Source organism: Ranitomeya variabilis, chromosome 1, assembly GCF_051348905.1.
Source record: "Ranitomeya variabilis isolate aRanVar5 chromosome 1, aRanVar5.hap1, whole genome shotgun sequence".
NCBI classification, from domain to species: Eukaryota; Metazoa; Chordata; class Amphibia; order Anura; family Dendrobatidae; genus Ranitomeya; species Ranitomeya variabilis.
In genome coordinates, this window is record NC_135232.1 from 90,522,091 (window position 1) to 90,536,247 (window position 14,157).

Consider the following 14,157-nt stretch of genomic DNA (forward strand, 5'->3'; position numbering starts at 1 on the left):
TGAACATGCTGTTCTTTATCAGAACTGTTGTGTTTGGCCACTAGTTTCTGGAAATGTGTTGCATCTGGCATCCATGGGTTCTCACCTTGCCAGTCACATATGTCACTTTTCCTGGGCACCATAAGGCGCTAGTCTTGGTCTCAGTGGCAGTGACTATAGGACTTAAAGCAAATATATTTGCAGGAAAAAAAATGCACTTTTTTGTAAATGTTAGATATAGACACATTCTCCACTTACATATGAAGTGATGTTTGGTGCTGATCACACCAACATGTGATTCCTTCTATTTTCTAACATTGTATATGAGGATTTGAGGACCTGTCATACAGACACCATAAAGTGTACCTATCAGTTCAGTTTTGTTTTTTTTCATAATAAGCAGTTAATTTGTGTGCTAGAATAATTTCTGACCTTAAGGTTAGCTGTATTTGTTTTACACCACTCCATGCTACTTTTCCAAATTAGTGGGCACTAGCTCTAATGATGTTCTCTTATGCACAGGAGCGCCTTGTTCCCCCCATCCAAAATGCTTTGTGTGCTTCTAATGAACTAATTGAGGGTTCCTCATGTCCTCAGTGATCTTCTCTTGCTCTTCCAGTCTCAATACAGTCCAGCTTTTCCACAATGAGACATGGTACGTGGTAGTCTATCTCCATACTTGACCACCCTCTACACCCCAAAGACTCAGTGAGATCGGACTAAAGGCCTATTAGCTTGAAACGCATAGACCTTTGCCCCCCTATTATCCCTTTTCCCTTCACCCTTTTATTTTATTTTTTATATTTTTTGATCTTAGATATTTTTAATGTCACTATTAAAAGTCATATTTTAATATCTTTAACTTCTGCGGATGGTGGTGCTGTTCCTGCCCAGAAGTTGGTCTCGAGTCCATGCATCACTTCATTCATAGAAGTAACGTTTTTCCGCACTTGGTGAGCCGTTCTTCCTTCCTCCTCTTACACGGCCTTGTACATGCCTACATTACTTTCATACAAGCTGATCCTTTTTTACAGGTAGGTTAGATTTTACACTTTCATTATTAAATATTACGCTCTACGTAAGGATATGACGAGGAGGCAAAAACTGTCTTGGTTCTTGTAGAAACAGCCCAAAATGTCCAAACCTCAGGTGTGAACAGATACCGCTGTCATTGCCACAATGGATATTCAGATAAATGATAAATTGCTGGGAGCCCCCTTTTCTGCCCACAAGGCTACATTCACATAGACCACTGAATTTATCGCATTAGTATCCTCTAAAAATTACGTACATAGCTGGCTCTGTGTGTAGCTCCGTAGATTAGAGGACATGTGCAGGACCTATCTGCATTTACATGATCGAGCATGTTTTGTAAGCCGGACCCTGTGAACACACGCTGCAGATTTGTACACGAGATCCTTGTAGAAAAACGTCCATGTGCATTAGCCCAGAGGCTAACATTGGGTCCATGTGCTGTTCCTTCTATACACCGACATCACACCGACCAAAAATTCATTTGTCTGTGCATACCCATCATGACCTCAGTGAGTAGGATTTTGTCCATAGTGTTGGTTAATCATATGTACTGCCTCCCCATTTATTCTCCAGAGGGGCACCGGTGTACAGCACTTGTCTGTTGACATTGAACTTAGCATAAGGCACATACTTCACCCCAATATTAATACTTGAATGTAGCAGCAGGACCCTTGCTTCACCCCTGTTATTGACTTTGAAAGTAGCAGCAGGACGCTTGCTCCACCCCCAATCTTGACTTTGAAGGTAGCAGCAGGATGCATGCTCCACCCCCGTTAATGAATTTGAAAGTAGCAGCAGGGCGCATGCTCCACCCCCGATTTTAACATTGAAAGTTGCAGCAGGGCGCATGCTCCACCCCCGATATTGACTTTGAAAATAACAGCCGGGCGCATGCTTCCCCTCCCATGTTGACTTTGAAAGTAGCAGCAGGGCACATGCTCCACCCCCGATGTTGACTTTGAAAGTAGCAGCAGGGCACATGCTCCACCCCCGATGTTGACTTTGAAAGTAGCAGCAGGACACATGATCCACCCCAAGATTGACTTTGAAAGTAGCAGCAGGGCACATGCTCCACCCCCGATGTTGACTTTGAAAGTAGCAGCAGGGCACATGCTCCACCCCCGATGTTGACTTTGAAAGTAGCAGCAGGACACATGATCCACCCCAAGATTGACTTTGAAAGTAGCAGCAGGACACATGCTCCACCCCCGATATTGACTTTGAAAGTAGCAGCAGGAAGCATGCTCCACGCCGATGTTGGCGGTGATCGTAGCAGTATACATTAGATGGTCGGCCGTTCTGCTGATTTTGGTAGGTTCAGCCAATATTAGGGTGTTTGACAACCTTTAGAGATAATGAGGTCTTTTTTAGTTGCATTATTTTTGCCTTTGCAGTCCTTTGTAAAAGCGTTGACTTTTATATTCAGTAAATAGTCGGACAAGTCGCAGTTGATACTCGTTACCTTTCTCACCAGTCTGCTCCTTGTGTAGCTTCCCTCTGCAGCCTTCTACATTTCTCAGCCTCCGTATGACTTATTATAATTATCTCTTTTTCTCGGTTTTCACCCATAGGGGAACAGGCAGCAGGTCTCGTGGGAACCGGAGATGAAGCATTTCATCATATTCCCACCCAATTTTTCACTAACAAGTCCCTCTTTCCTTCAGGAGTTAGTAATTTCCTCTGCGCTCGGGGCCTCCTCTGCTGGCATCACCACAGTGCTTCCTAATGATGTCATGAATAATTGTCATGCCGCCGCCTGTACATCTCATCACTTTACACATGATTTTGGTGTCCGTTCTAGTGAGACCAGTAACCCCACAGCGTTGCCTCCCAGAGGGCGCCAGCATTTGGAAAACTTTCATCCTTCGAATTGGAGGCGGCTCTGACATTTTTCTCACTATAATATCAGAGAATTACATGGTCTCCAGTGAATTCCTTTTTATCCCTTTTCATGTTATCGCCCTCTTGGTAAGGTACAATGAGAGCTCTGGACACACCAGTCCCTTGGTTTATTAATGAGTTTCTATCCCTCTGCTTTTTCTCCAATATCATATTTTGTTTCATATTTTTATAATTTATAAATAAAAAGATTTTAAAGGAACCTGTCCGTAACTTCATGGTTAGGAAACTAAAATACATAATAGTCTTATACCTTGTTTTTTGCCTACAGACTTCCTTAATTGCTAGATTAACATCTGATTGTGGCCACTGTGTCATATGTATTGCCCTTAAAGTCTCACACATGTTCTCCTGTAGCCTCTCCCCGTGTACAGAACATGTGCGCGGCGCATGTGCAGTTCATCACCGATGCCTTTGCCAATCAATGGAAGAGGACTGTAATGGTGCCTGGTTTGGCAAAGTGACAATGAGCGAGATTTAACATGCTGATACCTGTGACATTGTGGTAGCGATTAAGCCTCCAATTCATTATGGGTATTCTGTCAGCACAGAATGACTCTTCAAACCAAGTACAGGCGCTTGGTGCACCCTTGGTGTGGCCAAACAGTTAGGTGCACCTTCCCACCTACTTGTTTTCCATCTATCTCCTACTTTTTGGGGCTCTATAAAGCCAGAGCTATCAATCTTAGAAGAGGGGGTGGAGATAAAGGGGAAACAAGTAAGTGGGAAGGTGCATCTAAATGTTTGGCTGCACCAAGGGTGCGCCAAGCTCCCATATTTGGTTGTAACTGTTATTTTGTGCACTGAGCACTCCAGTGTTAATGAAGGGTTTGCTGGAGTACTATGCTCCTAATTTATTACGAGACACACACCTCATTAATGAATTCGGCACATCTTCTCCGTAGTGTGACTCTGCGCGTCAACAGAAAATGCTACTCCAGTCTGGGACTGGAGTAGCATTTCTGGCATAAAAATTCATCACTGAATTTGATGATCAGGTGTGGCCGTGTCACACCCCAGCTCTCCACATTTTGGTGAAGCTGCTGTAAACTGGCACAAAATGGCAGAAGTCGTAAAATGTTTGCACTAAAATCTTGCGATTTTTTTCAGAAGTTTTTTTACACAATTTTCTGGCTTAAAAACGTTGATGAATCACCCCACCAATGTTAGTCTAAAACGGAGGAGTAAACCTGGGGGTGAAATAATGTGTGGAACCTATACAATGTGCCTCATTCCTAACTTACATTTTGTTTCATAGTGGATTTTCTCCAAAATGGAATATTACTTTGGGGCAAGGAAGGTATCCTGCAACTCGTCTTTTAATGCATTACACATAAATGTATTTAAAGGGAATCTGTCACCCCCTGGGAAGCTTTTAAGCTATTACTATGGGCATACAGGTCACCTCCCATGCATGTCACACTGCCCTGGCGTGGGGTCACGGTGCCACAGAAGTACGTCACAGGTCAGTGTGACGTGCCTACCCGTAGTAATAGCTTGAAAGTGTCCAGGGGGTGACAGATTCCCTTAAATTTCCTAATCCTAAAGGTAATGTCTAGTTCCTTTAATGCCTGTAAAATGTGAATGTATTTAATCTACTGGCTCATCAAAAATGTCCTGGAAGCTGAAATTTAGAAAGTTTTTTTATGGCCCTAAAACGGTTAATGTGCATGATAAAGGAAAACAATACTTTTTATAACTATTGTAAAGCCATTGCTTTGATTGTTGGGGATGGGGAGCAATTGATCAGCACAGACCATATTAAATTACAGTGGTCTTCACTGTACCACCAATTTATGAATATGCGATCTAGAGATAAAACAAGCCAGTTGCTGTATGTACTTGTATGGACCCTGTCCTCAGTTGTGCTGACTCAGCCACTCCATGTTGATGATAGGCTCCTGTGTTTGTTCACTGAACTGTTTGTTACTTCCGTTTATATCTTAATATATATTGTTAAATACTAATATTCATTAATCCATTTTAGAAATTTAGAGACTCAATTATAATCCTGACTATATTTATGGGGTTCTACACAATATGAATAATATGGCTGATTTTTTTTCCCAAAACAGTGCCACACCCGTCCACAGGTTGAATGTGGTATTGCAGATCAGCTTCATTCACTTCACTAAAGCTAACTCGTGATACCAGGCAAAATCCAGCGCAACCCAAGCACAGGTTTGTCGCTGTTTCTAGCTTTTGATCACTCATAGGATTCCTACACTGTGTGCAGAATTATTAGGCAAGTTGTATTTTGATCACATGATACTTTTTATACATGTTGTCCTACTCCAAGCTGTTCAGGCTTGAGAGCCAACTACCAACTAAGTAAATCAGGTGATGTGCATCTCTGTAATGAGGAGGGGTGTTGTCTAATGACATCAAAACCCTATATGAGGTGTGCTTAATTATTAGGCAACTTCCTTTCCTTTGGCAAAATGGGTCAGAAGAGAGATTGGACGGGCTCTGAAAAGTCCAAAATTGTGAGATGTCTTGCAGAGGGATGCAGCAGTCTTGAAATTGCCAAACGTTTGAAGCGTGATCACAGAACAGTCAAGCGTTTCATGGCAAATAGCCAACAGGGTCGCAAGAAGCGTGTTGGGCAAAAAAGGCGCAAAATAACTGCCCATGAATTGAGGCAAATCAAGCGTGAAGCTGCCAAGATGCCATTTGCCTCCAGTTTTGCCATGTTTCAGAGCTGCAACGTCACTGGAGTAACAAAAAGCACAAGGTGTGCGATACTCAGGGACATGGCCAAGGTAAGGAAGGATGAAAAACGACCACCTTTGAACAAGAAACATAAGATAAAACGTCAAGACTGGGCCAAGAAATATCTTAAGACTGACTTTTCAAAGGTTTTATGGACTGATGAAATGAGAGTGACTCTTGATGGGCCAGATGGATGGGCCAGAGGCTGGATCAGTAAAGGGCAGAGAGCTCCACTCCGACTCAGACGCCAGCAAGGTGGAGGTGGGGTACTGGTATGGGCTGGTATCATCAAAGATGAACTTGTGGGACATTTTCGGGTTGAGGATGGAGTGAAGCTCAACTCCCAAACCTACTGCCAGTTTCTGGAAGACAACTTCAAGCAGTGGTACAGGAAGAAGTCGGTATTGTTCAAGAAAAACATGATTTTCATGCAGGACAATGCTCCATCACATGCCTCCAACTACTCCACAGCGTGACTGGCCAGTAAAGGTCTCAAAAAAGAAAAAATAATGACATGGCCCCCTTGTTCACCTGATCTGAACCCCATAGAGGACCTGTGGTCCCTCATAAAATGTGAGATCTACAGGGAGGGAAAACAGTCCACCTCTCGGAACAGTGTCTGGGAGGCTGTGGTGGCTGCTGCACGCAATGTTGATCGTAAACAGAGCAAGCAACGGACAGAATCTATGGATGGAAGGCTGTTGAGTGTCATCATAAAGAAAGGTGGCTATATTGGTCACTAATTTTGGGGGGTTTTGTTTTTGCATGTCAGAAATGTTTATTTCTAAATTTTGTGCAGTTATATTGGTTTACCTGGTGAAAATAAACAAGTGAGATGGCAATATATTTTGTTTTTTATCAAGTTGCCTACTAATTCTCCACAGTAATAGTTACCTGCACAAACAGATATCCTCCTAAGATAGCCAAATCTAAAAATAACCCACTCCAACTTCCAAAAATATTAAGCTTTGATATATTTATGAGTCTTTTAGGTTGATTGAGAACATAGTTGTCAATAATAAAAATAATCCTCTAAAATACAACTTGCCTAATAATTCTGCACACAGTGTAGAGCGAACCCTTGTGGATGTGATCTATTTGGTAGGCACCATTATCAAATTCGGAAGCCTCTTGTGTTCACTTTTTAGACAAGATGGATGTTTGTAATGTGCTTAGAGGATGAGTGCTTCTTATGCAAGTATGCAATAGGGGTGTTCGGTTTAATAGTCTTTAACTAAAGTGTTTAACCAGTGAAAAAGGGTCATAGTGGAAGAGCCGAGTGCTTTTCTGCTAGAACACCACTGTTCACCAAAACACATGCCCTTCGACCTTGTTTGAATGCAGTGAGGGATCTTGCATGTATACTACTACCCTATTTAATGAGAGTGACGGAGAAAGCCAAGTACAGCACTCAGCTATCCTCATCAGTCCCAAAGCACTCAGCTATCCTCATCAGTCCCATAGCACTTGAATATCTTCATCAGTCCCACAGCACTCGGCTTTCCTCATGAGTCCCACAGCACTAAGCTATCCTCATCTGTCCCAAAGCACTCAGCTATCCTAATCAGTCCCATAGCACTCGGCTATCCTCAGTCCCATAGCACTCGGCTATCCTCCTCAGTCCCATAGCACTTGGCTGTCTTCATCAGTCCCATAGCACTTGTCTATCCTCATCAGTCCCATAGCACTCGGCTATCCTCATCAGTCCCATAGCACTTAGCTATCCTCATCAGTCCCAGAGCACTTGGTTATTATTATTATTTATTATTATAGCGCCATTTATTCCATGGCGCTTTACATCTGAGGAGGGGTATACATAATAAAAACAGGTGCAATAATCTTGAACAATACAAGTCACAGCTGGTACAGGAGGAGAGAAGACCCTGCCCGCGAGGGCTCACAATCCACAAGGGATGGGTGAGGATACAGTAGGTGAGGATAGAGCTGGTCGTCCAGTGGTTTGGTCAATCGGTGGTTACTGCAGGTTGAAAGCTTGCCAGAAGAGGTACGTCTTCAGGTTCTTTTTGAAGGTTTCGATGGTAGGCGAGAGTCTGATGTGTTGTGGTAGAGGGTTCCAGAGTAGGGGTGATATGCGAGAGAAATCTTGTATGCGATTGTGGGAAGAGGAGATAAGAGGGGAGTAGTGAAGGAGATCTTGTGAGGATTGGAGGTTGCGTGCAGAAAAGTACCGGGAGACGAGGTCACAGGTGTATGGAGGAGACATGTTGTGGATGGCTTTGTATGTCATAGTTAGGCTTTTGTACTGGAGTCTCTGGGTAAATGGGGAGCCAGTGAAGGGATTGACAGAGGGGAGAGGCCGGGGAATAGCGGGGGGACAGGTGGATTAGTCGGGCAGCAGAGTTTAGAATAGATTAGAGGGGTGCGAGAGTGTTAGAGGGGAGGCCACAAAGCAGGAGGTTACAGTAGTTGAGGCGGGAGATGATGAGGGCATGGACTAGGGTTTTTGCAGATTCTTGGTTTAGGAATGTACGGATCCGTGAAATATTTTTGAGTTGAAGGCGGCAGGAAGTGGAAAGGGCTTGGATATGCGGTTTGAAGGAGAGATCAGTGTAAGGATTACCCCGAGACAGCGAGCTTGTGGGACTGGGGAGAGTGGGCCGCCGTTTACTGTAATTGATAGGTTCATTGGGGGGGTCGCGTGAGATGGGGGAAAGACTATGAATTCTGTTTTATCCATGTTAAGTTTTAGAAATCTAGCGGAGAAGAAGGATGAAATAGCGGATAGACATTGAGGGATTCTGGTTAGTAGGGTGGTGATATCTGGTCCAGAGTTATCCTCCTCAGTCCCACAGCACTCAGCTATCCTCATCAGTTCATAGACATTGAGTGCAGTGGGAGGGCGCACATGTGACCTCCATTCATATTCACCAGAAAAGGGGCCTGAGCCTCCCACTCTGTTGAGCATGGTTCTCCCATAGTGAATAGATGATAATCGTGGCCCAACTACTTTATTAAGTTTATCAGCACATTAAAAATGTTACATTGGGAAGTAAATGGCCAGTAGAGTAATTCCACAGAGGGCATTTGCGCTTGTGCGCTGCATGGCATGCCTTTATGGGACTGTTACTGGTAGTGTAGTGTTTGTTTGGGTGAGAAAATTTTGGACAAATTGTCAGGTTGATAAACTGCAGCTTTATTTTATTAAACATGATTGTTACACCTGACCTGTTTATCCAGAACTTTACTTTAAGACTCGTGCACATTTTTTCCTGGGCTTTTAATAACACACTTTGGTCCTAATACATGTACCAAGCTGTACCACGTCACTCCAATGACTGCCAACTCCCCACATGCCAGTGACAGCCATCTCCCCACATGCCAGTGACAGCCATGTCCCCACATACCAGTGACAGCCATCTCCACACATGCCAGTGACAGCCAACTCCCCACATGCCAGTAACAGCCATCTCCACACATGCCAGTGACAGCCAACTCCCCACATGCCAGTGACAGCCATCTCCACACATGCCAGTGACAGCCATCTCCCCACATGCCAGTGACAGCCATCTCCCCACATGCCAGTGACAGCCATCTCCACACATGCCAGTGACATCCATCTCCCCGCATGCCAGTGACATCCATCTCCCCACATGCCAGTGACAGCCATCTCCACACATGCCAGTGACAGCCATCTCCCCACATGCCAGTGACAGCCATCTCCCCACATGCCAGTGACATCCATCTCCCCGCATGCCAGTGACATCCATCTCCACACATGCCAGTGACATCCATCTCCCCACATGCCAGTGACATCCATCTCCCCACATGCCAGTGACATCCATGACCCCACATGCCAGTGACAGCCATCTCCCCACATGCCAGTGACAGCCATCTCCCCACATGCCAGTCACAGCCATCTCCACACATGCCAGTGACATCCATCTCCCCACATGCCAGTGACATCCATCTCCCCACATGCCAGTGACATCCATGACCCCACATGCCAGTGACAGCCATCTCCACACATGCCAGTGACAGCCATCTCCCCACATGCCAGTCACAGCCATCTCCCCACATGCCAGTGACATCCATCTCCCCGCATGCCAGTGACAGCCATCTCCACACATGCCAGTCACAGCCATCTCCACACATGCCAGTCACAGCCATCTCCCCACATGCCAGTCACAGCCATCTCCCCACATGCCAGTGACGCCATCTCCCCGCATGCCAGTGACAGCCATCTCCACACATGCCAGTCACAGCCATCTCCCCACATGCCAGTGAACTGAGTAATAACATTAATTACCTAAAGTAATGTGTAATAGTTGTTCCCCTTGTGGTCCTACCTTCTTGCAATGCTATGAAAATGTTATAATTAATCTCCATAATGATACAGGTCCCAATGTCTCTTACATCATGCGTGCACTTTCTTTGATTGCAATTATAAGAAAATCACCGGTACTGAATGTCTCTTGATTCTGCAGTAAAACGCAGACAGGTGATTTGTTACACACTGAAAATTCATAAAATAATTGTGAACTTTTCAAGGAGAAAATCTGGATTTTTTATCTATGCTTAGTAAATTTATTTGATTCTTTCTTTTTTTTTTTTACTCTTTTTTACTTATTTTCCTTTTACGCTTCCGTTGGCTTACAAGCCCGTATGTGTGACCCTAATACCGGTAATAGTCTAAGATCATGGAAGTTACTTTCAGAGATATATCTGTTTATGCACTTGTCCATGTACCGGCTCCTATGGATAGTAGTTTTGAATTTTAAAGGGAATGTTTCATCATAAATTTAGGTATTGTTAATATTAGTTTCTTATATTAAATGTGTGTTAAAAAACAAAATCCTCTAATTTTTACACTGACCACTGGGGTTATTTTAGACTCCTACTTTCTGTCATTGTAGGAAGTGTTTTCAGAAGTCTCATTATCATCACAGTCATGATTACAATGATAAGCACCATTCATAGTTTGTGATGCAACACCTGACTCTGCTCGCTCTCCCTTCGCAACGACGAGTGCACTCACTCATTAGATGCTTCAGTGCAAAAGATAGGGGCTAAGCCAGTCTACTGCTGCTAATGTGCATGTGCATTTCCTGCATTTTTTTCATGCGGATTTGTGTGTTTTTGTAAGCTAAATATATACCAAAAAGAAAAGAATTGTGATGTAATTTTTTGTCCAACCTCTTCATTTACATACTCCATTGAAGAATAATGTTTACACACAGAGACTGATAGATAGATAGATATGGGATAGATGGATAGATAGATAGATAATAGATAGATCTATCGTATCTATATCGTATCTATCTATTATCTATCTATAAATATATCTATCGATAGATATATCTATCAATGGCTAGATAGATATATCGATAGATATTAGATAATAATATAATAATAATTTTTATTTATATAGCACCAACATATTCCGCAGCGCTTTACAAATTATAGAAGGGACTTGTACAGACAATAGACATTAATGCATAACAAAATCACAGTTCAAAACAGATACCAGGAGGAATGAGGGCTCTGCTCGCAAGCTTACAAACTATGAGGACTATGAGATAGATACGATAGATAGATAGATAGATGTTAGATAGTAGATAAATAGATAGATAGATAGATAGATAGATAGATAGATAGATAGATAGATAGATAGATAAATAGAAACGATAGATAGACAGATGATAGATAATAGATAGATAAGATAGATAAGATCAATAGATAGATAATAGATAGATAAATAGATAGATAACACTGGTCAACAGCATTTTTGGTGCCAAAGATATTTCATCGAATTTAGGGTATTTTTGGGGTGCTGATTCTGAATATGTCATCAGTTTTGCCAGATTGGCTCAAGTTTTTGAGATTTTTGGTATCTTATTTATAGCACTTGTTGGTAAATGCGACGCATCATCTCATTAATTTCTTTGGATTAGTACTTGAACTGAGCAGTTCTCAATATAGTTTTGTGTTAATTAGTGTTCTAAAAGTTTGTTCATAGCTTGATTTTTGCACTAACTTTATGTTGTTGTCTGTTTTCCAGTGAAAAGCATGAACTCATCAAGAAGAAGTTGTCTTAACGATCCAGACTCATTCTGTTACATTTGTGGTGAATACACACTGCCAAAACATAGAAGAAACATAACAGACTTCGTAAAAAAAGTGTATTTTGCCTATTTTGGGGTTATGCTTGGGGACCAAGACAAGTTTTGGGCACCACACATAGTGTGCAAAGCATGTATCGAATTATTACGAAAATGGAGCAAAGGACAAAGAAAAAGCTTCAAATTTGGTGTTCCAATGGTGTGGAGAGAGCCAAAAAATCATCATGATGACTGTTATTTATGGTAAACACAGGTACAGGCACATCTTCACAATGAGGGACAGGCCTTCTTGCAGATTCCATGTTACTCCCATTTTCGTTTCTTATGCTTATTGAATCCTTGCACTTGCACTGCACAGAAATAACAGTCATCATGATGATTTTTTGGCTCTCTCCACACCATTGGAACACCAAATTTGAAGCTTTTTCTTTGTCCTTTGCTCCATTTTCGTAATAATTCGATACATGCTTTGCACACTATGTGTGGTGCCCAAAACTTGTCTTGGTCCCCAAGCATAACCCCAAAATAGGCAAAATACACTTTTTTTACGAAGTCTGTTATGTTTCTTCTATGTTTTGGCAGTGTGTATTCACCACAAATGTAACAGAATGAGTCTGGATCGTTAAGACAACTTCTTCTTGATGAGTTCATGCTTTTCACTGAAAAACAGACAACAACATAAAGTTAGTGCAAAAATCAAGCTATGAACAAACTTTTAGAACACTAATTAACACAAAACTATATTGAGAACTGCTCAGTTCAAGTACTAATCCAAAGAAATTAATGAGATGATGCGTCGCATTTACCAACAAGTGCTATAAATAAGATACCAAAAATGTCAAAAACTTGAGCCAATCTGGCAAAACTGATAGCATATTCAGAATCAGCACCCCAAAAATACCCCAAATTCATTAAAATATTTTGGACACCAGAAAAAAAAATTTTTTTTGTTGACCTGTGTAATAGATACATACGATAGATAGATAATATATAGATAGATAATACCAAGCCCGATGTTTAGTAATAAATATAATAAAATGGTACATAAAGAGTTAGGCCGGGATCACACGTGCGAGAAACTCGGACGAGTCTCGCATCTTAATACCCGGCACTGACGACCGCACTCGGGAGTGGAGCGTGCTGTTGCATGTATTTCTGTGCATCCGCAATGCTCCGCTCCCGGGTGCCGGCGGCAGTGCCGGGTTTTAAGATGTGAGACTCGTCCCGAGTTTCTCGCATGTGTGATCCCTGCCTTAAATAAAGACACACACACACGAAATCTGCGTTAGGCCGGGGTCACACTTGCAAGAAACTCGCACGAGTCTCACACCTCAATACCCGGCACTGCCGCCGGCACTCGGGACCGGAGTGTGCGGCTGCATGTATTTCTATGTAGCTAAATGCTCCGGTCCCGAGTGCCCGTGGCAGTGCCGGGTATTGACCCCGGCCTTGAAAGCAATATCTGTTTAATAAAAAAAAATAATTTTTTTTTAAAATGGTGTGGGCTATTAAAATAGGGGGACCCCCCCAAAAAAAAATGATGCGGGGTCCCCCTATAATTTATAGCCAGAAAGGCTACACAGACAGCTGCGGGCTGATATGCGCCCCCCCCCCGGCTACAAATACCAGCTCCCAGCCGCCCCAGAAATGGCGCATCTGTAAGATGCGCCAATTCCGGCGCTTAGCCTCTCCCCACTCCTGAGTAGTGGTGGGATATGGGGTAATGAGGGGTTAATGTCACCTTTGTAAGGTGACATTAAGCTGGCTTAGTAATGGAGAGGTGTCAATAAGATACGCACCAATCCTGTAGTACTGAAAGGGTTAATAAAAAAATAAATAAATAAACCAACAGTATACTCCCTGAGTCCGACGTAGTCCTTAATAACAAGTGTCCGACGACGAGTCCAGCTCTGCTACATCTGGATGCCTGACATCCAGACATAGCAGAGCTTGTAGATGATCGCTGAAGATAACTCTCCAGCAATCACCTACATTCTAGCACATGAGAGCTAGCCTAGTGTGACCGGAGATAACCCCCAGCCTAGTGTGACCGGAGATAACCCCCAGCCTAGTGTGACCGGAGATAACCCCCAGCCTAGTGTGACCGGAGATAACCCCCAGCCTAGTGTGACCGGAGATAACCCCCAGCCTAGTGTGACCGGAGATAACCCCCAGCCTAGTGTGACCGGAGATAACCCCCAGCCTAGTGTGACCGGAGATAACCCCCAGCCTAGTGTGACCGGAGATAACCCCCAGCCTAGTGTGACCGGAGATAACCCCCAGCCTAGTGTGACCGGAGATAACCCCCAGCCTAGTGTGACCGGAGATAACCCCCAGCCTAGTGTGACTGGAGATAACCCCCGGTCACGTGCACGGCAGTTCTCGCGATAAGATAAGTTATCGCGAGAACTGCAGTGGACGCGGACTTCTGGCAGTGGGACAGGTAAGCCCG

At 43.3% G+C, this 14,157-nt stretch overlaps 1 protein-coding gene across 4 annotated transcripts in view; it reads left to right on the plus strand.

Annotated features, from left to right (window-relative positions):
• IPO11 (importin 11) overlaps window positions 1-14,157 on the plus strand; it is a 518,704-nt gene that overhangs the window by 449,934 nt on the left and 54,613 nt on the right. Inside the window, exon 30 of one of the 4 annotated variants that reach the window (XM_077286021.1) lies at window positions 4,989-5,094. The exons of the other annotated variants lie outside the window; for them this stretch is intronic. Within the exon in view, the coding sequence (XP_077142136.1) occupies window positions 4,989-5,048 (60 nt within the window). The 3' untranslated portion in view covers window positions 5,049-5,094. The remainder of the gene's footprint in view (window positions 1-4,988; window positions 5,095-14,157) is intronic. 4 annotated transcript variants of the gene reach the window in all.